The sequence below is a fragment of the Xiphophorus hellerii genome, chromosome 8 (genome assembly GCF_003331165.1).
Source record: "Xiphophorus hellerii strain 12219 chromosome 8, Xiphophorus_hellerii-4.1, whole genome shotgun sequence".
NCBI lineage: Eukaryota > Metazoa > Chordata > Actinopteri > Cyprinodontiformes > Poeciliidae > Xiphophorus > Xiphophorus hellerii.
The window spans coordinates 28,749,834-28,774,676 of NC_045679.1; the positions used below are offsets into that span (position 1 = coordinate 28,749,834).

At 38.7% G+C, this 24,843-nt stretch overlaps 1 protein-coding gene and 1 long non-coding RNA gene across 3 annotated transcripts in view; one reads left to right on the forward strand and one right to left on the reverse strand.

Moving 5' to 3' along the window:
* ythdc2 (YTH domain containing 2) overlaps positions 1–24,843 on the forward strand; it is a 41,986-nt gene that overhangs the window by 14,048 nt on the left and 3,095 nt on the right. Inside the window, exons 11-27 of one of the 2 annotated variants that reach the window (XM_032569255.1) lie at positions 3,205–3,340; positions 4,005–4,131; positions 4,358–4,423; positions 7,148–7,326; positions 9,518–9,614; positions 10,312–10,399; positions 10,633–10,713; positions 10,814–10,896; positions 14,128–14,233; positions 14,644–14,763; positions 14,897–15,169; positions 16,343–16,469; positions 17,083–17,288; positions 18,778–18,967; positions 20,848–20,939; positions 21,827–21,946; positions 22,041–22,192. In XM_032569255.1, coding sequence (XP_032425146.1) covers positions 3,205–3,340; positions 4,005–4,131; positions 4,358–4,423; positions 7,148–7,326; positions 9,518–9,614; positions 10,312–10,399; positions 10,633–10,713; positions 10,814–10,896; positions 14,128–14,233; positions 14,644–14,763; positions 14,897–15,169; positions 16,343–16,469; positions 17,083–17,288; positions 18,778–18,967; positions 20,848–20,939; positions 21,827–21,946; positions 22,041–22,192 — 2,243 coding nt within the window. The remainder of the gene's footprint in view (positions 1–3,204; positions 3,341–4,004; positions 4,132–4,357; positions 4,424–7,147; positions 7,327–9,517; positions 9,615–10,311; positions 10,400–10,632; positions 10,714–10,813; positions 10,897–14,127; positions 14,234–14,643; positions 14,764–14,896; positions 15,170–16,342; positions 16,470–17,082; positions 17,289–18,777; positions 18,968–20,847; positions 20,940–21,826; positions 21,947–22,040; positions 22,193–24,843) is intronic. The other variant, XM_032569256.1, reaches the window with a different exon arrangement.
* Positions 567–24,843, reverse strand: LOC116723994 (uncharacterized). The gene is made up of 3 exons (XR_004340093.1): positions 23,982–24,843; positions 5,346–5,350; positions 567–757 (listed from the first exon to the last, which is right to left on the reverse strand). It is a non-coding gene; the product is annotated as an uncharacterized LOC116723994 (long non-coding RNA).

Sequence of the window (24,843 nt, forward strand, 5' to 3'; positions counted from 1 at the left end):
AACACACATTCTGTTCCCTCTTCTACATGATCTGATGATTGTTTTAACATTTTAGCATTTTGACACCTAGGCCTGTCGCGATAAACGATAAATCAATTAATCGTACGATTAGGCCTGTCACAATAGCAAATTTTGCTCAACGATTAATTGTCTCAAAAATTATTGCGATAAACGATAATATTGCTTGAAGACCATTTTACACTGATCTAATGGAAATGACGTAATAATGTATGCGATTTCCTGCCAAAGATAGATACACTTTATTTTCAAAAGAACATTTAACACTTGAGCTAATAAACAAAATAAACAAAACAACCAAAAACAAAAATAAAATGGATTCTCAGTCTCCATTAACAAAAAACTCACTTGAAAAAAAACAACTAAACAACATAAAGCCAAAGTGGAAATAAATACTGCATTCAACCAAAAGATTATGAAGTCTGTATATTATGTTGCCCTTCAGTAATAATTAGATTTAAATAGAGAAGATGGTCACATTGACTACTTGATGCAATAATTCACACTACATGATTTTTTGCTGCTATTTTTCCCCTTACAACAAACTTAGAATGTCGGTCTTTCTAAGATTGTGTGGTGTGTTATGGTAGATCATCGTTGCCGCTCCGATCCAAATCCGGGGTTTTCCCCGACTGGGCTTGTTAACGCAGCCTGGTGAATGTGATAGGCAGCCAATCAGAAAGCGCGGATTCTCCTCCGAGCTTTCTGAGGGGAAATTACAGAGGGGAATCTCTAACAGCTGACACGATGCAACCCGAAGTCCAGCGGACATTGGAGATGATATGTGGAAACAACATTAATGTTTATTCAACATGCAAAGAATATAGAAACGACAAGGGGAGGAGTTGGAGCAAAATTGCTACCGCAGATGATAAACCCGGTAACTTTTCAGCTGTTCTTCGTTAACGTGACATAAATAGGTTATAATGATTTTCATTCAGTCAGGACTTTACGCTGACACTAGCCACATGCATTGCAGGTAGATTGTTGTAAAGCATTGATTAATGCCTGGTTTTAAAATTAGTTCACTGAACTTGTAGCCATTATTTTGTGCCCATTGTTGGACACCACACGGCAGGAACGAACCTGATCGAACCGTTATACCTAGGATTTCTGTCGGCTAATGTGTGATCTGTCAGGTTTTGAAAATGGGCCGACAATCGACCGACAACTCTAAGACCGTATAGTGTGCGGTGGGCTTTACACTAAGGAAATGAGGAAGGGGGGGTCAGTGGAGAGCACCGGAGTTGAGCCTTTTTTCATTCAGTGTCATTAGCAGAAAGAGAAAAAGGCCGGAAGAGACGATAATGCCGATAATTAAAATGATGTCGATAGTTTTAATTTATCGTACGTAGGCCTGTCGCGATAAACGGTAAATCAATTAATCGTACGATAAATTAAAACTATCGACGTCATTTTAATTATCGATCGATCTTACACGATCTTAGATCTGTCGGCCGATTGTCGGCCCATTTTCAAAACCTGAGAGACCACTCATTAGCCGACAGAAATCCTAGGTATAACTGTTCGATCGGGTTTGTTCCTGCCGCGTGTCCTTAAAGCTCCCAGTCGGGGAAAACCCCTGATTTAGATCGGAGCGGCAACGACGATCTACCATAACACACCACACAATCTTAGAAAGACCAACGTTCTAAGATTGTTGTAAGGGGAAAAATAGGAGCAAAAAATCATGTAGTGTGAACTATTGGATCAGGTAGTCGATGTGCCCATCTTCTCTATTTAAATCTAATTATTACTGAAGGGCAACATAATATACAGACTTCATAATCTGCACTCTTTGGGTTGAATGCAGTATTTATTTCCACTTTGGCTTTATGTTGTTTAGTTTTTTTTCCAAGTACATTTTTTGTTAATGGAGACTGAGAATCCATTTTATTTTTGTTTTTGGTTGTTTTGTTTATTTTGTTTATCAGTTCCAGTGTTTAGTGTTCTTTTGAAAATAAAGTGTATCTATCTTTGGCAAGAAATCACATGCATTATTACGTCATTTTCATTAAATCAGTGTAAAAAGGTCTTCAAACAATATTATCGTTTATCGCAATAATTTTTGAGACAATTAATCGTTGAGCAAAATTTGCTATCGTGACAGGCCTACTGCCACCTCATGTATTTTAATTTTAACATTTTTTTCTTCACACTGACGAAAAGAGACTGTAAGAGAAACAACATTTAGACTTAAGGTTTGTGTAATCTTTTTGGGGTGTTTACAAAATACTATGGAACTTACAAGATTTTACTCACATTTTTTTCATAAAACAACATGTTTACAATACTTTGCAAAGGCCTTTTTGTGATGCAACATTTCTTTATATTTTGTTTTCAAGAAGCCAGAAGTTTTTCACACTTTAAAGAGATTTTTATCATTAGTTGCCTGTGCCTTGTCAGCTCTCCACTCAGTCCTTGTAGCCATTTTCTTTAATACTGCAACCTGCCTATATGTCGGTGCTAAATGCGAAAGTAAAAAGTTTAAAAATGTTTACAATTTAGCAGGGAACAAGCTTTTAATCAAAGCTAAGTTTTGTTATTATAGCAGCCTTTTGAAAAGTCACAACTTTTTCAGATTTTTTTCATTCAGTTTATTAAAAGAACTTTAACACAGTTTTATGAACAGCTTTTAAACAAGGTAAAGTTCAGATGAACCTTTAGGTAATAACAGCTAATGATCCACTGAAAGGTGACATATCTGACACTGAAAGGTGTCAGATATGTCTGGATTTTGTGTGACTGTATTTAAACCTACCTTTTAGATTTAACAAAAAAATAAATAAAATAGAAATGAGAAATGTCTCAGTCTTATTAAGAAAAAAAACAAAAAACGCAGAAAACGAGTTGCTCTAAAACGCCTCAGAACAGAGTAAACCAGGGGTCCGTGGAACCACCATAACCAGGAATTCAGACCAAAGCATTGCAGATCATAAGTGAATGACTCACATTTGAAAAGGAAGGATTTAAAAGCATATGTCCACTTTATGTGCACATTGCACAATATGGATCCTAAAACTGGACTGAAAATGAGAGAAACAGTGAGTTCTTCCTATGTAAAACTTTGAAATAACTCCAGAAAGCCGGAACAAGTTTTCCATATTTCTCTTATGTTTTTCACCATCTTAGTGAAGTGCTGTCAGCAGAACACGTTGTCTGTGAACATTTTGTTATGTGTCACAGAACGAAAATGACACAGAGCAGCTTGAACCGTGGCTGCTGCGGGAGATGGACTCCTGCATTTCCAGCATTTTCCTGCATAAAGACCAGAAGGCTTTCAGTCAGCTCTTCAACCTCATTCTTCATGAAAATGTCCCTGGTAAGATTCTCTCTTCACATCTAACTTGTCTACATACACTAATCTACATTTAATTTGAAGCTTTAATAACATTACATATGATGTAAAGAACACAGCAGACAGATCAGGGAGGAAGTAAGGAAGGTTAAAGCAAATTTAGATTCTAAAACTATATCCCACACTTTGAACGGTCTCACATAGCTCTGGTCAGTCCTTCATCTGAGCAGTGGACCAGTATTGCATAGTGACTATACTTTTCAAGACATGACTGTCCACACATACAGCAGATCTTGATGTATAGAAAATTTTGCCTTAATTATTATTACATAAAATCTCAATTAGAAACATTGAAATTGGTGGAATCTAGAGAGAACTGGATGTTATTTAGTGCTTTTGTGACAACGATCAGAGTAGTAGCAACATAGGGTGAACTAATGTGTAAGCTGAACTATGAATGTACTGTTCTCTGATAAATTTTATTTCAAGAATGCCATTAGCCGTAGGTTATGTCTGTAAAAATACCAACTTTATTGTAAATATGGAGACTTAATACCGAAGAATAAAGATGACGCTTGGATGTCAGTACAAAACCAAAACAGATGCATACACTCTTATACGTAAAGTAATGCATAATGAAAGCAGATTTGGGTGAAGGAACTCTCTTCTGTCCTGAATTGTGGTTCAGTGGACATCATGCACAGTGAGACCGGCTCCACGGCGCTGATGGTGTCAGCAGCGCGGGGATTCCTTCCACAAATGCAGCAGCTGCTCAGTATGGGTGCTGATATCAACATGAAGGCATCTAACGGGTGGTAGGAAGGCACACATTTCTTTCCTATAACGCAAAGCTTTGATTACACAGATTAAAGTGGGTTTTAATATTTGTAATTAAAAGTAGGCCAATGGTACCAACTCAAAAGACGGATAACTTGAATAATGGAGTAGATGTTGTCACAATATAGTCTATTAACTTTGCTTTGATGAAAACATTTAAAAACTGTTAGAGACATATGACTCTTTTTTTACATTTCTTTTCAGGACTGCTTTAGACTTTGCTAAACACTTCCAGCAGACAGAAGCAATGGATATCCTCAAGTCTTCAATGTGAGTCTATTGAACAGTGTAGACAGGAGCTAATGGTCCATAAGCAGTGGATCATTAGAGGTCACAACCAGCGGAGCTACTCAACTATAATGTATCAGAAATTCTAATCAGTCTCAAATGTTTGATCACAGATCTGAAAAGTCATCCTTCCACTTCATCAATGAGTCATAGTTGCATACTTTGTCAGAAGGAATGGGATGAATGTATCCTAACAATATATTTATTGCCAGAATAACATTATTGAGACTTCATTAGTGAGTTTTATTATTATAATGGATGTAGTGACTAGGCCTGTCACGATAACAAATTTTGCTGAGCGACTAATTGTCTCAAAAATGATTGAAGACAATTTTAGACTGATGTAATGGTAATGACATAATAATGCAAGCACAGTCTGCAAAAAATAAATACATTTTTTATTCAAAAGAACACTTAACACTGGAAAACAAAATAAACAAAACAACCAGGAACAAAAATAAAATGGACTCTGTCTCCGTTAACAAAAAAATTACTTGAATAAAAACTAAACACAACATAAAACCAAGGTGGAAATAAAGACTACATTCAACCAAAAGAGTACAATTTTGAAGTATGTATACTATATTGCCCTTCAATAATCATTAGATTTAGATGGAGAAGATGGGCATATCAGAGTACCTGATGCAACAGTTCACTACTCACTTACAGGAGGGGTCATGGAGAGCACCGGAATTGAGCCTTTTTTCATTCAGTGTCATCAATAGAAAGAGAAAAAGGCAGGAAGAAATGATAAAACCGATAAATTAAAATGAGGTTGATAATTTTCATTTATAATGCCACTTATTGATTTATTGTTTATCATGACAGGCCTACCAGCGATTAATAGAATCACTAATTATCTTATTAGAAATGATACTGTTATGTTATGCGATGGACTGGCGACCTGATCTGAGTGGATCCTGCCTCTCACCAGTTGATGGCTGGAGATGAGCACCAGCTCTCCTTGTGACCCAAGTGTGTTTTATAGTGGATGGATTGATGTTTAATAATTAACTGAATTAATTAATTAAGGAAAGAAACCTAAACAGCATCAGCAGACATGAAATCTAATCAGTTAAAGAGAAAATCTGAAGTGAACTCAGAATGACTTTATATGCTTCATAAAGATGGAACTGGTGTTTCTACTTTTCTGAAATGAACTCTTGAGATTTTCAGTGCACATTTTGGAGATCTAAACATCTGACCTTACGCTTGGAGAGGAAAACAAGGGAATGAACTCTAAATAGCCTCCTTTGGTTCGATAGCTCTGGCCACTTTGAACTAACACAATACAACTGAAAAGGGATTCACTTTTGGTCCTGAATAGGACTTTGGTGTCACCGCTCTTGGAACAGAGTTTGGACCTTTAACCCTAGAGGCTCATTAATTAAGATCGCAGCACAGATGTTTTATTCTGAAAAGCTACCTCAGACTGGCTGCTGGTGTCTGACACTGGCCTCCGATTGTAGAATTCAGGGGTTTCTTCACTGTGAATTTCCAACTGAATTATAAACCATTCTGGAACCAATTCTACCAGAATGGAATGCTAGTCCAGGGGTGGTGAACTTGCGGCTCTCAAACCGCATGCAGCTTTTTGACGGATCATATCTCTTTGATATCAAAATTTCTCACACTCATTGAAGGCAGGACTAAAAAAAGCAGCATAACGTGAAGCAGAGCAAGCTGCTACTGCTGCGCAAGATAAAAGCAAACATATGTCGGAGTTAGCGCAACAGGTTCTGGTGACACTAAGGGGCAAAGCAAACTGGTTCTGGTCACATTAACACAATCAATGCTGTGCACATCGCGGTGACGCTCAAGAGTGGCAGGTTGTGGATTTGAGATATCTAGTGATTTCTCTACTGCAGAACAAAAGTGAGAAAAATCAGAAAGAGAGACTCATACGAGAGATTAAATTAATAATGATATTTATTATGATGCATCAGACCCACTGTTTTTAACCTTTAAGTAAGGTTTAATTTGAATTAATGCTTGAATATTAATGTTTATTAAATGCCCCGTTAAAACTATTGAGCAGGGGTGAATCCAGAAAGTTTTTAAAGAGGGCTAAAAGGGGGTCAATGATGATCTTGGGTTGCTACACCAAAAATAATGGTTAAACTACAGCACAGGTGTCAAACTCCAGTCCTCAAGGGCCACTGTCCTGTAGTTTTTAGATGTGCCACAGGTACAAAACGCTGGAATAAAAAACTTCATAGTTTATGCAGTTTTTCCTGCATAAACTGTGCAGGAATATGATCTCAAGTAAATCTCAAGTAAAATCTTGAGATTTTGGAAATCTCAAGATTAGAAAGCAGTTCTAATCTAAACATTGGGATTATCTGTTTTGCACTAAGCCTGTGAGCCAACTGTAGCTTTTTTAGTTGTTAACCTAAAAATGGCTGAAAGGGATGTGTGTTTTCTGGCCTTTCCTAAAATTGCCTCCCCCATCACAAACCAAATTCAGCAACCATGTATTTCACCATTTTCAAAGAAACTGAAGATCCCTGATCTGCGCTAGTCATGCCTGCTGCCCTATCTGCCTCTTATATTGCTGGGATGATTCCTGGAGTTACATCAGCACATGAACAAAACACAAGCCTGGTTTCTGCAGAAGTACATGAATGTTTACTTATATATATTTTTAGGATAATTGTAAATACTATAAACAGTTAAAAGCAAAAAAGTTATTTTGTTTCTGTGCAGACCTTTGGGGGAAGTGAGCAGCCTGGAGGAATCAGCGTTGGTACAGTACAGTCCTACAGAGCTGAGCAGTGAAGAACAAGAGCTCCTCAAACAGTACCACTACAGCTTTGATGACCAGCGGGTGGACCTGGATCTCATCATGACGTTGCTCCACAACATCTGCACCACCACTAATGAGGGTGAGGTTTAGCATTGAGGCAGACAAACCCCTTCCATCCAGTTTGAACAGTTTTTTTACACTCTGGGTTCATTTGCAATCTCACAGCTTGCTTTTTGGACCTCTGTATTACAAGTTAGTAAAAACGTGTTATGCCTGAGACTGTTCTGTGTTCTGTGACTGCAGAAAAACTGAACAATATGCACATAATGAAAAATCTCTACTACTATATGCAGTAGCTGATTATGGATACATAAAATAATGGTAGGATGAAATCAGTCTGAAAAAAGATAAGAAGTATATACTTATTTCATGACTACAGTTTTTATTCTGAGTTTTCTTTGTACAGTTTTGTTTTTTCATCAAACAAACATGAAAATTGTAGGTTTTCACTTTTCAAGTATTGATTGCTTTGTAGTGGTAATTTGCTCATCATATACCAAAAGCGATAATACGGTCTAGAGATGGTGGAACTTGAAACTCTTTACGCAAAGGCAGCATTCATTAATCTGCTTCATGACCACAATTACATTTTTCAGGGGTGCACCGATTGCAGTTTTTTGGCTGAACACAGATCTTTAAAAAGCCTGACCTTGAGATTATGATTACAATTTTTTTGTCTGAAGAGCCAGTAAATGTAGCAACAAAGTTGCTAAGTTTGCAAGCTATAGTTGCCTATATTTACAGTACATGCAGATGAGACTTGGTGGGCAGGTTTGTCAATCAGCCTTCTTAAAATTGGGTAGTTGCTTACTTACAGATCCTTTATAAGATCAATGGATAAGCTCTAGACCAGTGGTGTCAAAAGTCGGTCCTCAAGGGCCGGCGTCCTGCATGTTTTAGTTCTCTCCCTGGTTTAACGCACCTGGATCAAATGATGGCTCATTAGAAGGCCTAAGAAGAACATTGACATGCTGAAAAGGTTGTTAGTACTACCAAGGACAGAACTAAAACGTGCAGGATGCCGGCCCTCGAGGACCGACTTTGGGCACCCCTGCTCTAGACAAACAGATGGATAGACAGATTTAAGATTTTCCCTCAGGAAAATTGTCATCCGTTTCCCATGTACAACACTCCTAGGTATACATAAAAACACTTAAAACATTAGAGCATTAAAAGCTTAGCCAAACTGGCTGGTTGACCAGTCTGGCCAAGCTTGGTCATACACAACAGTGTATGACAAGGTGCTGGCAATATCAGATTAATAAAACAACCTCAACATCTTTCTGCAGATGTTGAAAGATCTCCGCCTCCTCAGGTAGTACATCCTGGTCTGGGCTTTCTTATATACTGTAGCTGCTTGGTGTTACTTGTCCAGTCAAGTTTGTTGTCCAAACACAGACCAAGATATGTATAGGTCTGCACGATCTCCACTCCCTCCCCTCCTGTCAGAACCGGTCTTGGGCTGCCTCTGTCCCTCCTGAAGTCAATGACCAGTTTGTTTGTCTTGGATGTGTTTAGCTGCAGGCTGTTTGTATGACATCAGACAACAAAGTTCCACATCAGACTCCTCTAGTCTTTTTGTTGTCTTTGATGCGCCCTATGATGGCAGTGTCATTGGCATACTTCTGGTTGTGACACATTTCAAAGTTGTTACAGAAGTCCCAGGTGTATAGGTTGAAGAGGATGGGTGAGAGTATCGTACCCTCAGGTGGTGACCACAGTGTCAGACATGATGTCCTTTATCCGGACAAATTGTAGTTTGTCGGAGAGGTAGCTGGAAAACCAATCAACCAGGCAGGAGTCCTCTCTCATTCTGGTAGGTTTTTGCAGGAAGAGAGCCTAACCCTGGCAGTGCCACTTTCCTTGTCCAGGTGTTAGTAAGTATGTATCAGCCTATTGCGAAGCTCCTAAAATTAAGGAAATTGGAGAAAATTTCTCTGCTGGCCAAATTATCGGTGCACTCCTAAAATGTTCATAATTTCTCCCAAATCTGAGGCACAGTCTAAGCCAGTTGGTTTTTTCCTCAATCTGATTTTGAGTTTTCCAATTGTTTGTGGGAACTCAGAAGACCTTGGGAGTTATGCATAGTATTCTGACAATTTAACTTTATGTTCTGCTTACTTTCTTTCTCAACGCTTCCCCTTAGAAGTTTTTTTTCTTTCTTTGTTGGTAGTAAAGAATACTTGGTTTGTGAGTTATCTTTAGTGTTCAGCTTCAGTCACCACAACATAAACTGTGCAGTAATGTGAAATTTATCTTGTGATCTGCAGGTGCTGTCCTCGTATTTCTTCCTGGATATGATGAAATTGTGTCATTGAAGGATCGCATCCTCATTGATGATAAGAGGTTCTCCACTCACCCTGAGAGGTAATTAGGCAAAGAAAGCATCGCAAAGGTCTAATAATACCTTGTAGCTGTAAAAACCTGTCAAAAACTGTTAAAGGTTATTACTGTAATTTAACTAAATTTAATCATAGTGATTTTAGTCAGGCAGTGATAAGTATTAAATGAATGCTCTGATGGTTGCATGAGCAGCAATGCTGCAGAGATTCGTACATGTAGCCTCTCTTGACACAGACTGGGACTCCCTCAGGGACTCGCAGCACACCCACTCTCTACATCAAGGATATAGGAGAAGTGCAACTATACAGAGATTATTAGGGACTTGAACTAATGCAATGTGCAGGTCTGTAAAGATCATTTCTTCACTTAGTAACAACTGATCACCTGCTGAACTGGTTATAATCCGCTGTGATTTATGAACTCAAAACCATTTGAAAAAAGGACATTACCACTTACTGTTGCAGATTAGGGAATACATTTGTTAATTGTTTAGTTCTTTACCAGTTGTTATATACTGGACTGTGGATATAGTTTTATTCTGAACAATGTTTGACTCAAGAGCCAGACACATTTAGTGGCACAAGGCAAGTTTCTCTGAATTGGACTAACTCTCTGTATTTGTAAATCTTTCTATATAAGGTGTTTTATCACTGTTTGTTCTGAGTGTATTGACCTGCACCACTAGGCCTTGCTTGTGGGGTTGATATGTCTTACCTCTCAGTTACCAGGTTTTCACTCTGCATTCTGACATGCAGACTCTGGATCAGAAAAGAGCCATGAAGCCAGCTCCATCTGGTGTCCGGAAGATAGTGAGTCACTTTGTTCACTCCTCTCTGCTGTATGCTGGAAAATGGAAGCACATCTATACTTATCTATCTATACTTACTGATTAATTTAGCTTATATTATACTGTATTAGTATATATATATATATAGATATATATCTATATATATATATATACAGTATATATACTGTATATATATGCTTTTGAGTAAACAAATGAATGGGCATTAACCAGCTTTCTTTCTGCTCTTCTTTTCAGATTCTCTCTACTAACATTGCTGAAACAAGCATTACTATTGATGATGTGGTCTTCGTTATTGATTCAGGAAAGATCAAAGAGGTACTGGTCCCAGAAAAACACTGAAAAAGATAATAAGCCAGTGGTAACCAGGTTGTTTTAGTTTGTTTTAATTCTGTTTGTGTGGGTTTTTCTGTTGTAGAAGTCCTTTGATACACTGAGTCGGGTTTCTATGTTAAAGACGGTTTGGATCTCAAAAGCCAGTGTTTTGCAAAGAAAAGGAAGGTAAGATTGGAATATTACTTTTTCCTAGACTGAATCCCATTTCAACCTTGCCTTAATCTTAAAAATTGGCATTGTGTGAGACCATACACCAACACCCTGATAAGTGGGCAACTTGGTGTTAGGTGACTTTGACATGTGGCAAACTAACCACTGGAATACTATGATTGAAAGTTGTACATTAAATTTAGCATCACTATTACGTCATCCATAAAAGTACGAAACAAGGGAAATGCACATATTTGTATTTCTATGCTACAACCTGCTCTTGTTTAGTCATTTGTGGCAGGACAACCTGCCATGTTATTTTTGCATGCTTATGTGTATTGTGTGTGTGTACACTGTGTGCACAATTAGGGTTGATTTTATGATTGAACAACTAGAGAGCTTCCAGTCATTCCCAAAATGGTCAGCCCTCACCAGATAACTGATTTCCAGTAAAACAAACTCTTTTCTCATCAATCCATAAAACCCTTAGAAAAATCTGTCTTCAGATATTTTATAGCCAACATGGATATAATGTTTTAACTTTAGTTTCTTGTTCAGTGGTGGTCATGTCTCTGATAATTGATAACAGACTAGTTAGGATTATCAAAATAATTTGCTAAGAGCCAGTATAATGAGATCATTTTTTTAACTGACTTTTTCCAAAGTCTGGTTTGGTTGCTGGTTTGCTGCCATGATTCTAACACACCTGAGCAGCTCTGCACAGCAGCAGCAAGTATTACAACCCCTCGCCAAGACCACGAAGGGTAAATTCTGGCACTGGGTGTAACACACAAATCAGTAATCTAAACAGTTGGTTTCAGTAGCAAAAGATTTTACAGTTCAGGTAAAACCTCAATCACAGGAGGCAGCAAACACAGTGAAGCTTTAAGCTTCAGGGTCTCCAAGGCCAAAACAACAAACAAAACACCCCCCTTTTAATTATAAAATAATAAACACTTTTTAGAGGAGAACTGAAAAAAAAAGTACAAAACTTGAACTCCCTGGCTAACCACGAAACAGGAGAAAACAGTTAAACAAAATGGCAGAGAACCCCTACCAGCTTCCACTGTGAATAGAAACACTACTTTAGTTAGACACTTGATTCTTCACAATATGCTCACAGCAAAATCATTTAAGTCCCCACAAACAGTCAGCTCACAGACAGGATCACTTCAGATCAATTCCCAGGGAAAAAAGGGCCCTGACATCTCTGGTATGAAGCTCTTTATGGGATGGCTGACGAGCTCCAACACATTGCACCTTTGGCAGCCAGGTAGAACTGAAACACAAAGAGAGAGCTCTCTCATGAAGAGAGCCCCTAGAGGTCAGTGACCGTAACAGCAGGTCTCCTTCGCTGCCGCACAATAGTGATGGTCAAATGAAGCCTCGTGAAGCAATGAAGCATCCCAGCCCTTTGCTTCACCCAAAGGTTCATTACTCGGTGGTTCATTTCTCAGTAGTAACATCTGCTGTTGAAACTGTGGCAGCCTTGTCACTCAGATGGACATACTTAAAAAAATTAGTAAATGCAATATTGTCACAAAGTTTTTGTCAAACTCATGTTTAGTAACAGGAGAGTCAATTAAATCCTATTTAACTAATCTTTTTTAGTTGTTAAAATCATTTGTAGCCAATCCTGATATACAGTACAGACCAAAAGTTTGGACACACTTTCTCATTGAATTCAATGAGAAGGTGTGTCCAAACTTTTGGTCTGTACTGTATGTTGACTGTCAGTGGTTGTTTTCTTTTGTCATCGACTGATTTGACAACAGACATTTGTTTTAGTGTATTTGGAGTGCGGCGCTTGTTGGGCAGACAGTATTCTTTGAGTTTTGATTTGCCTCCTGAAAAACTAAAATTCTTCAAAAATTCTCTTTTTCTTGGATTTCTAGTTGGCTCTCTGATCCCTTATATTTTTATTTATCAGGCCAGAATTTTACTCTTCCAACAGCTTTAAGTCTGTTTCTGCTGTGCAAGACTGATATATCTTTGTAGAACAACGAAATAGCGGAAATTTCAAAAAGGTGATAATTTTGGAGGTGAAGGGGTTAATTATTTTTATTTAAGAATCTTATTGCAAGTGATCATCTCAAAGTCTTCCCAGGTGTCAGATTTTTCCTCTTGCTGGCTCCATTTCAATCAAGTTTATTTGTGTAGCACATTTTGGCAACAATGCAGTTTCAAAGTAAAGTCACACAAATATAAAGTCACAAACTATACCATAATCAACAATTGAGAAAACCGGTAACAAACATTACATTTTGATGAGTGCCATCATCAAAATCATTAATACACATGATCTATAAAAGGTTCCTTTTATTTCGGCCACTGCTGAAGACAAATACTCCTCTGATGCGCGATCAAATACAATAACCCATGTCATGAAGCAGCACGGCTCATCAAGCTTTTATTTTGAAAACCGAAACGCAAAATGAAACAGTCATGTTACCCATGCAATGCGAAGCGTCGTTTGTTGCCAGTCAAGTGGTTTTCAGCAAGACGACACAAGCATCGAAGTGGGGCTTCATCTGACACGCCTCCTTTTTACTTGGTACACGCCTCGAAGCCTGGCTTCAGATAGCCCATCACTACCGCACAAGTATAAACCCAGCAGGAGCGTCTTAACGCTCATGTTGCGTTTAAAGGCAGCTCGGAAAAACATGTTACGATGTGTTAACAACAGATTAAACAGTGCTAACTGCTGAAAAAAAGTGTCAGAAGGCACAGATATGGGAAGTGCGGAAGCTTCCACTGCAGGGGTGCCCAAAGTCGGTCCTCGAGGGCCGGCATCCTGCATGTTTTAGTTCCCTCCCTGGTTGTAGCAACAACCTTTTTAGCATGTCAATGTTCTTCTTAGGCCTGTAATGAGCTATCATTTGATCCAGGTGTGTTAAACCAGGGAGAGAACTAAAACATGTAGGATGCCGGTCCTCGACTTGACTTTGGGCACCACTGTCCTGCTGTATCAAATCGATATAGGAATAACAGAGAGTTGGCCACTTTAAGGTAAAAACAACAAACAGCTTCCAGTCCGGAAGCTGACTCTGTGGGTCTGCAATGCCCGCCCATGCTGCTGTGCCTGCACTCAGATGTTCTGGATTCAGAAGCAAGAAGAGTCATACAAAACCACAACAAATCATCCAGCCTTTCTATAAGTGCTTCTAGGCATAGTAATCTTACTTTATGTAAACATTTTAATTTAAAAAAGTATTCCAGCTCAGTTTCAGTTCGGTCTCTGTGCAGAGCTGGCCGCTGTAGACCTGGGGTTTGCTTCCATCTCTTCAGTCGTCTCAGATTCAACAATATGCAAGAGTTTCAGGTTCCACAGCTGCTGCGGATGCCACTACAGGTACACACTACCTTTATATTTATCAGTACAGCAACAACTCTGAGCAGTGCTTTTATTTGCTCCTAATATGATACAATCATGTGGAAGTGTGAAATGTTGTTGTGATTGCTATTCAGGTTACTCAGCAGATTAAAAGTCTATAGTAGGAACATTTTCAGAAAAATGCAGGGTTAAAACATATTTTCTTACAGCGGACCCCTTACAAGGAATGTCATGTCTAGAGATTTTTTCTAGGATGTAAAAAGTGCTCTAAATGACTAGAAAATGTGAAAAGCTGAGTCATGAAAAATGAAGAATAAACTCTGATAGTGAGAGTTTGGAGGATTTTAGCAGTTGTTCGCAGGTCATGCAAACTCAGAAGCTCTAGAACAGACAGGGCATTAAGTGAAAGGTATCATTGTGTTTTTCAGGAATTGTGTCTACAGACCAAGCTGTTGGCTCCTTCATCCTGCCCCGTTGCTGAATTCTTATCTAAAGCTCCACAGCCACCTCCCACACATGCAATCCAGAGTGCTGTCCAGATGCTAAAAGTAAAATGTTTTTCCCAAGATCTATCATTCTACTGATAATGAAGTGGCTGTGAATGCATGCTAATGAGCCGGTGTGCCCACTTATGTATTCCAGCCTGTAAAGGTGCATTGCTTTTGCCAACCTTTCTCTCAGACAATAGATGCTCTGGACCAGAATGAAGACTTAACCGACCTGGGCTTCCACCTGGCTGATCTACCTGTGGAGCCCCACCTGGGCAAAATGGTGTTGTGTGCTGTTGTGCTCAAGTGTCTGGACCCCATTCTCACCATTGCCTGTACTCTGGCCTATCGTGACCCTTTTACCCTCCCTGCTGAAAGCTCCCAGAAAAGAGCTGCTCTGCAGAGCCGCAAACGTTTCACGTCCAACACCTTCAGTGACCACATGGCCCTGCTCAGAGCTTTCCAGGTACAGATGTTTGCCTTTTTCACTACTGATGCTAAATCTTTTTCTTATTCACAATTGAAAATAAAGTACAAGGGGAATACCAACAAATTAACAATGTAGTAAAAACAAAGAATTTTTTCTTTCTGGCTAAAAAGAATGCTCTCATTAAAGTTGTCATGTATTGTAAGTTTTATTATTATTATTAGAAATTTGTGTTTCAACTTTGAAAGTGTGTTTAAACTCAGAATGTAAATAAATTCAACCTAAAACAAATGATTTTGGCTGAGCTTAGGACAGAAGTCAGAAATTTGTGCTTTTTCTTTTTTTTAAATCATGAAACAGCTGAAGTTTACTTCTTTAGTCTGCTGTAAGACACATGCTGGGAGACACATGACCAAACGAACACAACATGTATCAAATCACAGTAGACATATTATTGACCTGAAGAGTAGCAATGGACCACAGATCTCATAAAAAATACTTGAGAGTGATTTACAGCAGTTAATCTTTTCCAAACTAAAACAACACATGATGCCTGAAAGCCTTTAAATATGTCAGATAGGCTGCAGCTTTCCATCTCTACATGGCTGACCAGGACATCGCCAAATGTTTTACGGAACTAATGTGTTAATCCTCCTCATCTACTGTGGCGAAGGCAGCCAGTAAAGAGTAAAGGGTCAGTGAGGTTATTTATGATGTGACAAAAGCCTCCAGAATACTTTTGTGCTAAACAGCACAGATGTGGACTTGGGTCATGTGCGTTGGAGTCGAGGGATACATTCAAAATTTCAATTTCACCAAATCAAAATTCAAAATGTCAACTTCATCAAATCAAAATTCAAAATGATAATTTCATTTTGAATTGAAATTATGGTTAAACTCAACTAAAATCTTGATAAAATTGTCATTTTGAATGAGTCATTAATTTCTACCAATGACTCATGACTTCATGGTAATTTTACCCCTTCAACTTGAAAAGACTCGATTTCTTACACCAAACAAAAAGTGTGTTGCAAAGAGAAACTGTCCCAGACGTGTTATCCAGTTACATTAATAGTGACGTACCCTGAGAAGAGATGAGGTCCACCATACCAACTATTAGTAGTCTTTCCAATCTCTGCTCTAATTTGATGAAAATATGTCAAGCTGAGCTGAATGTCACAGTGGGAGAAATTTAAACCTCCCTTGTGTTAGGCATGGCAGAAAGCTCGCAGTGAAGGCTGGGAGAGATCCTTCTGTGAAAGGAACTTCCTGTCCCAGTCTACCATGGACATGATTCTTGGCATGAGGACACAACTGTTAGGACAACTTCGTGCTATTGGTGAGTTTGACTTTTATTTTCCTCTCATTTTATTCATACTCTGCAAAGTGTTAGAATCAAATGAAAACCACTGAACAGTGACAGCAAAAATACTTAAAATACGGTACTTAAAATGTAATTTGAGGTTTTTTGCATCTTTTCTCTAGGAACACTTTGTGTGATCTTAAGTTAATGGTGTATGTGGACATTTATGTCGAACTGTCTGATCTGAACTTTGGTGTCGTAGTATTATTGTGGGGAACTGTTTCACACAGTTGCCCTGCGACAGACTGGTGACCTGTCCAGGGTGTACCCTGCCTCTCGCCCGGAACGTTAGCTGGAGATAGGCACCAGCAGCCCTCCCGATCCCTCTAAGGGACAAGTGTTAGAAAATGGATGGATGGATGGATGTTTCACACAGTAAATAATTAATTTTAAATTTTCAAGCATTTTGGACTTTTTACTTGAGAAGGGACATCAAAAATTCAGAATTGGCAATAGTTTGCCTTAGAAATGTTCCTCCTGTCCATTTCTTTGTGTTTTAGCCCCTGGCATGTTGACATATGCAATATTTATAAATTTTATAAGCACTTAGGTTATTTTTGCTAATGGAGCCTTTTCTTTGGTCGGCCAGGTTTTGTGCGCGCCCGTGGGGGCAGCGACATCCGTGATGTTAATCTAAACTCTGAAAACTGGGCTGTCGTGAAAGCAGCCCTGGTGGCTGGAATGTATCCAAACATGGTTCATGTCAACAAGAAGACCTCTTTGCTCTCCAGTAACAGAGAGAAGAAGGTTCATTTCCATCCCACATCAGTCCTGAGCCAGCTGCAGTTGAAGGAGGTAGGAATTTAATTTTGCCAACACCGAAACACAAAAATCAGAGAGAGAAAGTTCACATGGAGCTGCCGCTCTGTTTTTGATGTGTTTAAGGCTTAAAGCACTGTTGCCTTGCAGCAAGAAAGTCCTGGGTTAGAATCCCTGTCTGGGTTCGTTCTGCATGGAATTGGCATGTTCTCCCTATGCATGCAAAAATGACTTTCAGATTAATTGAATTGTCCATCACCCAACAACAGCACTGCTCCAGTACTCTGCGACAGAGCATTATAAGATCAGCTTACATCTGCATGACTCACCAGCTCTGTTCCTACACTGAGAAATTTTCCACCCGCCCCATCAGACATACACTCAGAATTACATAAAACTTCACTAACCTAAATCAATTTCACACCCAAAAGTCAGACAGCGTTTAGCAACTTAACTTACCTCGATATGTTTTTTCAGATTCGACGGTGGATTTTTGAAAACTAGAAGTTTATGCTTTCAGGGAGACAAAGAGGGCACTGGAATCTCCAGGAGTTGTTTTTTGACCCAATTAACTTGAATAAATCTTTTAAATAAGGCCATGGGTGACTCAGATCTCCTGGAGGACTACCATTGGTGGACTCCGTTTTGGGTTTTAATGATTCTGCAGGTGTCACGTACCCGCCTTGCTCTTCTTGAAGGAGGGCCTAACTATACTTTCTCACTTTGCAGTGGTTCAGAGCACCAATTCCCCTCTCGCCGTTGGTCACTTTCAAACTAATGAACAAATAAAAAAAAGCACAATGTGACTTGGATGTAATGTGTAACGAAATGCTGCATAGAAATGTAGTTAAGTTGAAAGTACAGGTACTTACTGTACTGTAAAATGTAATGGAGTAAAAATCAAAAGTACCGACAATTAAATCCTCTCCAGTAAAGTACAGATACATGAAAAATGTAATCAAGTACATCCCACCACTGACAAAACCACTAGATTCACTTCCTCCCCATCTGTATCCCTCTGATTTTTGTAACATTCTTGTGTCATTTATTTCTTCAAAAATAGCACATATCCACTAGCAACCTCTATTGACTGTTGCTTTAATATAAGATGTTCCATTTCTAGTTGCCCCTACTAATTCACTTTCACACTCCCCTCAGTCAGTGACGTCTCCAAATTAATTTAAAAATCAAAATATTCAACCTGCCAATTAGATCCTCTTCCAACTGTTCTTGTTAAAGCTACCCTTCCCTCTTTCTCTCCATTCATTTGTAAAATTCAAGACTTCCTTTTGTTACCTGAATGATTCATTGGCTGTCTAAGAATACAAAATTGGAATGTCCAAAGAAAGACTTTGATATGGTGAACCTTTCCTCCTAATATTCAGCTGTTTTAATCAGATTGCATTTTTGAGTTAGTATGTGCTTGTCTGAAACTGGTTAATCATTCTTTCTATGATTATGAGATATGAACTGTGTTAAAGAAAGGATTCTTAGGCATATGATCCTTTGTGTTCATTGTGTTTAGAACAACAGCTCCAAATCAGGTCAGACCCTCCCCACAGACTGGTTGATCTATGATGAGATGAGCAGAGGTCACAGGATGGCCAGTGTCCGCTGTTGCTCCGTGGTGACCTCCATCACAGTGGCCATGTTTGGAGGTGGTACCAAACTTCTCAGCTCCACACTCCATGAAAGTGCTGTGCAAAAAAGAAATGGTAAGTAAATCAGTCAGACTTTTTTAAAATCTTTTTTTCTTATTTAAGTTTTTATATTTCAAGCACTTTGCCTTTTTAAAGGGGCAGAATTACAGAATGTAAAATTGACTTGAGCTCTACATCATTTTATAATGTTATTCCATCATCAAAAACATACCTGAAAGTCGCCTTCATTCTTTCATGCATGTTTGGGAAATCCTTTAATTTAATATGATACACATACGTATGATTTGACATGAAAGATATTAAAAGTATGAGAGATTTTCACAAAGATGTTTTTTTAAAGTTTTTCAGAGCTGTCTTTAAAATCTAACTTGTCTCCTTCTAACTTCTCACTTGGTCATTTTCATATTAGACACTGTTTAACATCACTGTTTCCAGAAGATAAAACTTTCCCTGCTGACCCACCAATTTCTTACGCCTAATCAGAAATCCCCCCTGTAATATTTATGGAACACTAATGGTGATTGAACTTTCCTCATCTGGTAAAATCAGAACTGCCTTTGTAGGTGAATTAGGTGCAGTACAGTCTTAATCACACTGATTCTCAGCATACAACTAAGTACACCATATGCTAGGTTACAGCTTGAACAGTTTAGAGCAACGAAAGTTCAGTTTTCAAAATCCAATTAATTAAAAATGCTTCCTTCAATTCTAGACCAAGGTGACAGACGTCAAACCTCACCTTGCGACATAAGTCATATGTTTTTCTTCTGTCCAAGATTGCATAAATTGCATAAAGTACAGAAAAGAAACTAATTTCTTTTCTGTACTTTTAGGGACAAAGCTTCCCAGCAAAATGGGATTTTATCTTCCTGTTCCCCTTGATAGATGCTGTAGCATATTTAGTTTAAAAAGTTAAGTTGTGATGTTTAAATAAAGTTATGAAAATCGAGAAAAAAAAAGTTAAGTAGAAACTAAGCTACTTTGAATAACAAATTGAGCATACTCTACTGCTTGATACAGCGTCTCCAAATGATTCAAAATGCCACTAGACTTTTAACCTGCACCCGGAAACGAGAGCACATAACATCTGTCTCATTTATGATTACTGTGTTTTCACTGTCCTAATGATTAATATTGCACATTAAGCTGTTAAAATTCAACAAAGAAAGTTGTAATAAAAAGATAAACACCTGGATGAGTATCTCTAGATCTTGCTGGAACATTAGTACTCTAATCCTAAAAATGTTCTTCAGGTGATTGACTTTGTAATTGTCTTTATGTATCTCTGAAGGTATCTGTCACGGTTGACCTTATTCAGTGTAGCATAGATGATTGAAACAGCTACACAGATCTACTGGTAGAAGGAAGTCTCTGATTGGCCAACAGAAACATAAATGATGATTTTCATCCAGGTGTTTGAATAGCACACCAAACTGTTTGCCTTGTAGAGTTTTTGCTGAGGTTGTGGTACTTTGATAGTTCCATCCACATGTGTTTTGTGTTTCTGAGCAGTGTGGGACTTTGTGGGGGTTCCTCCACTATATGAATCCAGGATCTGTGGTGAGGGCTGTTTAGTTCCCATCTAATCTAAATAAGACCTAAGGACCTCCATTTGGGCAGCTTGTTGTCACCGGTCCTGTTTGTGGTGTTTGTACCAACAAATTAACTTCTCATCAATATGCTGTCCCATCACTTTGCATCTTCTTCTTGAGTTAAGGATTTTTTTCATGTGCTAAAAATCACTTCTTTTAATTGATCGACTTTCTGTCTCAAATTGCTGAGAAACAAAAATAACTATTAGATTTGGTATCTATTTGTTAATTACTCCATGAAATCGTCAACATTTCTTCCTAAGCCTAAAAAGATCAAATGTTCTGATGTTTTACAAAGCTTGCCTCTGCAAATTAAGCAGGTTTCTGTGTTCTATTCTGCAGAAAATCCTCTGGATGACATGAGTGACAGTGACACAGAAGAATTAGTGGAGATAAAGATTGACGACTGGCTTGTCTTTGGGCTCGAGAGAGAGGTGAAGAAATAAAGGCCCAGACATACTTTATCCAAAGCCGAACAGCTGACACACAGTCACGTGGTTTCGGACTGTTCGTATTCTCAGACACCTTTCATGCAACAGCGCAGACCACCTGTGGCAGCCCTCCTACTTCAGTACACGTCACGCCTCTATCCGCGGAGGTCTCTCCTCCCTCCATACATTCTCTATTTTGCTTTTAGGAAATGGTCACCGAGCTTGCGCCACACTTTTCTCCAGGTAGCCTCTTCCGTGAACAACGGATTTCCTGGCTATTAACTCCTGGATGGTTCATAGCCAGGAGTGATTAACCATTCACCAGTCTTATTATCATAGTAATTTAGTGAAGAATAGTACAAATATACCTAATTTGCATACTGTAAGTACAGCAAATAAACTTCTGAACAATCAGACAACACTTCGCACAGAGCTCTGTGAAGATACTTTGACCTGAGCCTGATGTCTAGTTCAACAGGCAGATGCCTTTCTGCAAACAAAATCACACAATTTTCATCACGCGTTTATGTTAATGAGAAGTGGTTTTAGCACTTCACATGAAGCATGTCGAGGCCTTAAGACCAGTTTTTAAAACTTTTACATGTAGCTTTGAGTTTTTCATGCGTTTCATCAGTTCTTAAACGTTTTATCTGGTGAATCAAAATGTAAATGTGGCAGAAGGGACCCAGCATAATGGTGAATTCTTCTTATTGTTTTAAAATTTTGAAATCAGTGCATAGGATGACAAACTTCATGTATGTTATCAGAACATTCTGTGAAGATTTTCCTTTGTTACTGACTCATCACACAATCTTCATGTTTGTTTAGATTACCCAGCCTCTGACAGACGTGTCCTTATGCTTATCTCCTGTTGGCTCTACTGTTGTCAGACTGCAGCACTGGTATCTGAACTCAGACAGAAGTGGCAGAACTTGTTTATAAAGAGGATCCGCTGTCCTTCCAAACCCTGGTCTCAGCAGGACGAGGCAGTCATCCAGACCTTAGTGTCTGTACGTGCTCAGCTTCATCGTTTCTCTGCAGTTTGCCTCTGGATGGGAATTATTCCTGTGTTTAATGCCTGCATTTCACGCTGACTACCTCCAGGTGCTGGGTGCTGAGGAGCAGGAAGCCGGCCTGCAGCAGCCTACAGGGATTGGTCAGAGGCCTAGGCCTATGACATCAGAGGATGGGCCGAGGTCAACAGGGAGAAACTCCAAGGCCAGCCCCCAGCTGCCCTCTCATAACACAAATGACAAGTAGGCCAATAACTATCATGTTTCATGGTAGTGTCTTGTGCTGGTTTCTCTTCTTTTGATTTTTCTGTTTTTTCTCAGTTTTCTATTCATGGTAACAAAATGACCTAATCATTCTGTAGGTCCTTAGATACAATTTTCTGATTTATGATGGGCTCTCAGGGCTGCACAGGGCGCAGTTGGTAGCACTGTTGCCTTGCAGCAAGAAGGTTCTGGGTTCGATTCCCGGCCGGGGTCTTTCTGCATGGAGTTTGCATGTTCTCCCTGTGCCTGCGTGGGTTCTCTCCGGGTTCTCCGGCTTCCTCCCACAGTCCAAAAACATGACTGTCAGGTTAATTGGTCTCTCTAAATTCTCCCTAGGTGTGAGTGTGTGTGTGCATGGTTGTTTGTCCTGTATGTCTCTGTGTTGCCCTGCGACAGAATGGCGACCTGTCCAGGGTGTACCCCGCCTCTCGCCCGGAACGTAGCTGGAGATAGACACCAGCACCCCTCCCGACCCCATTAGGGACAAAGGGTGAACAGAAAATGGATGGATGGATGGATGGATGGATGATGGGCTCTCAATTATCTACATATATTCCATACTGATTTAGGATGGTAGGACGTAGGGGCTTCATCATACCTATATGATGATGTACATTTGCTCTAAAGGCTTTAAAACAAGAATTGCATGCCATTGTGCAGGGGGCTTCACAGTTGGTTGCACTGTTGCCCTGCTGCAAGCTGAGTTTGTCAAGAGTTTTTAAAACCTAGATGGGAAAAGGAAAAAAAGAAATTAAATTCTTTTGGCTGGACTGTAGTTTTGCCCTACAGACCAGTCTGCATTCTAGTGAGGCTTTTTAAAGGATTTTGATTATCTCACATAAATGTCAAACAGTTCCTGAATCACCAGTTCATCCATCTCTGTTATCTAATAGTATTGTTAATTTCACTTTGTTGGAGAAACGTAAAAAACCTTTCAGACCCATATTCAGTGCAATCTTATCTAAATACAAATATTACGACTATGTCCAAATTTATACAGATGCTTCAAAAAAATTCAAATAACAATAATTATTCATGATGGGATTCATGATGGGAGTCATCTTAGATTAAGGATGTTTGTCTATTAAGAAGGGGATTTTGTTCAGATTCCAGTTCATTATTATTAGGCCTGTCACGATAGCAAATTTTGCTCAACGATTAATTGTCTCAAAAATTATTGCGATAAACGATAATATTGTTTGAAGACCTTTTTACACTGATTTAATGAAAATGACATAATAATGCATGTGATTTCCTGCCAAAGATAGATACACTTTATTTTCAAAAGAACACTTAACACTTGAGCTGATAAACAAAATAAACAAAACAACCAAAAACAAAAATAAAATAAAATGGATTCTCAGTCTCCATTAACAAAAAACTCACTTGAAAAAAAACAACTAAACAACATAAAGTAAAAGTGGAAATAAATACTGCATTCAACCAAAAGAGTGCAGATTATGAAGTCTGTATATTATGTTGCCCTTCAGTAATAATTAGATTTAAATAAAGAAGATGGTCACATCGACTACCTGATCCAATAGTTCACACTACATGATTTTTTGCTCCTATTTTTCCCCTTACAACAATCTTAGAACTTTGGTCTTTCTAAGATTGTGTGGTGTGTTATGGTAGATCATCCCGCTCCGATCTAAATCAGGGGTTTTCCCCGACTGGGAGAGTTAACGCAGCCTGTTGAATGTGACAGGTAGCCAATCAGAAAGCGCGGATTCTCCTCCGTGTTTTCTGAGGGGAAATTACAGCTGACACGATGCAACCTGAAGTCCAGCAGACATTGGAGATGATATGTGGAAACAACATTAATGTTTATTCAACATGCAAAGAATATAGAAATAACAAGGGGAGGAGTTGGAGCTAAATTGCTACCGCAGTTGATAAACCCGGTAACTTTTCAGCTGTTCTTCGTGTGACATAAATAGGTTATAATGATTTTCATTCAGTCAGGACTTTACACTGACACTAGCAACATGCAATCAGACATTAAATGAAAGGTCAAGGGTCAAGGTCAATATTCCTTTGTTTTGCACTCATTGAAGAAATATTTGGTCAAAAGAGGTAATCTGCTTCTCAAAATTATCTAAAGATCCTGTCAATGGACAAGACTGAGTCCATTGACTCACTCTTGGAGTCAACATCATAGTGATATGCCACATGCAACTGACGCATTTAGCATTTTATTTATTTGCAAATTTCTTCAGCAATTTTCAGTTATTATTAATCATGTAAAAAAAACATCAAGAACGTTTTTGTTTTTTTTTACAACTTTGGTCTGACAAATAGCTAGGAGAAAAAGAGGAGGTGTTATAACAAACATCTAAAATTACACTAATTAGACAGCATAAACATAAAAACCAATAAATATATTACTGTATTTACTAAAGTACAGGTGATAGATGTGTCATACAATTTTTCAACATACTACTAAAATGCAGCAGTCTGATTCAGCTGGAGATCACATCATGTATTCTACAGTGTCTGATCTTTTTTTACTTTTATAAAAGTCTATATCCAGGGCAGATAGAAAGTAGTATGTTCAAAGTATTTACAATTAATATCAAGCCTTACAGTTGCCTACCATTTGGTTAGCCCTCTTCAACAGTTGACTACTT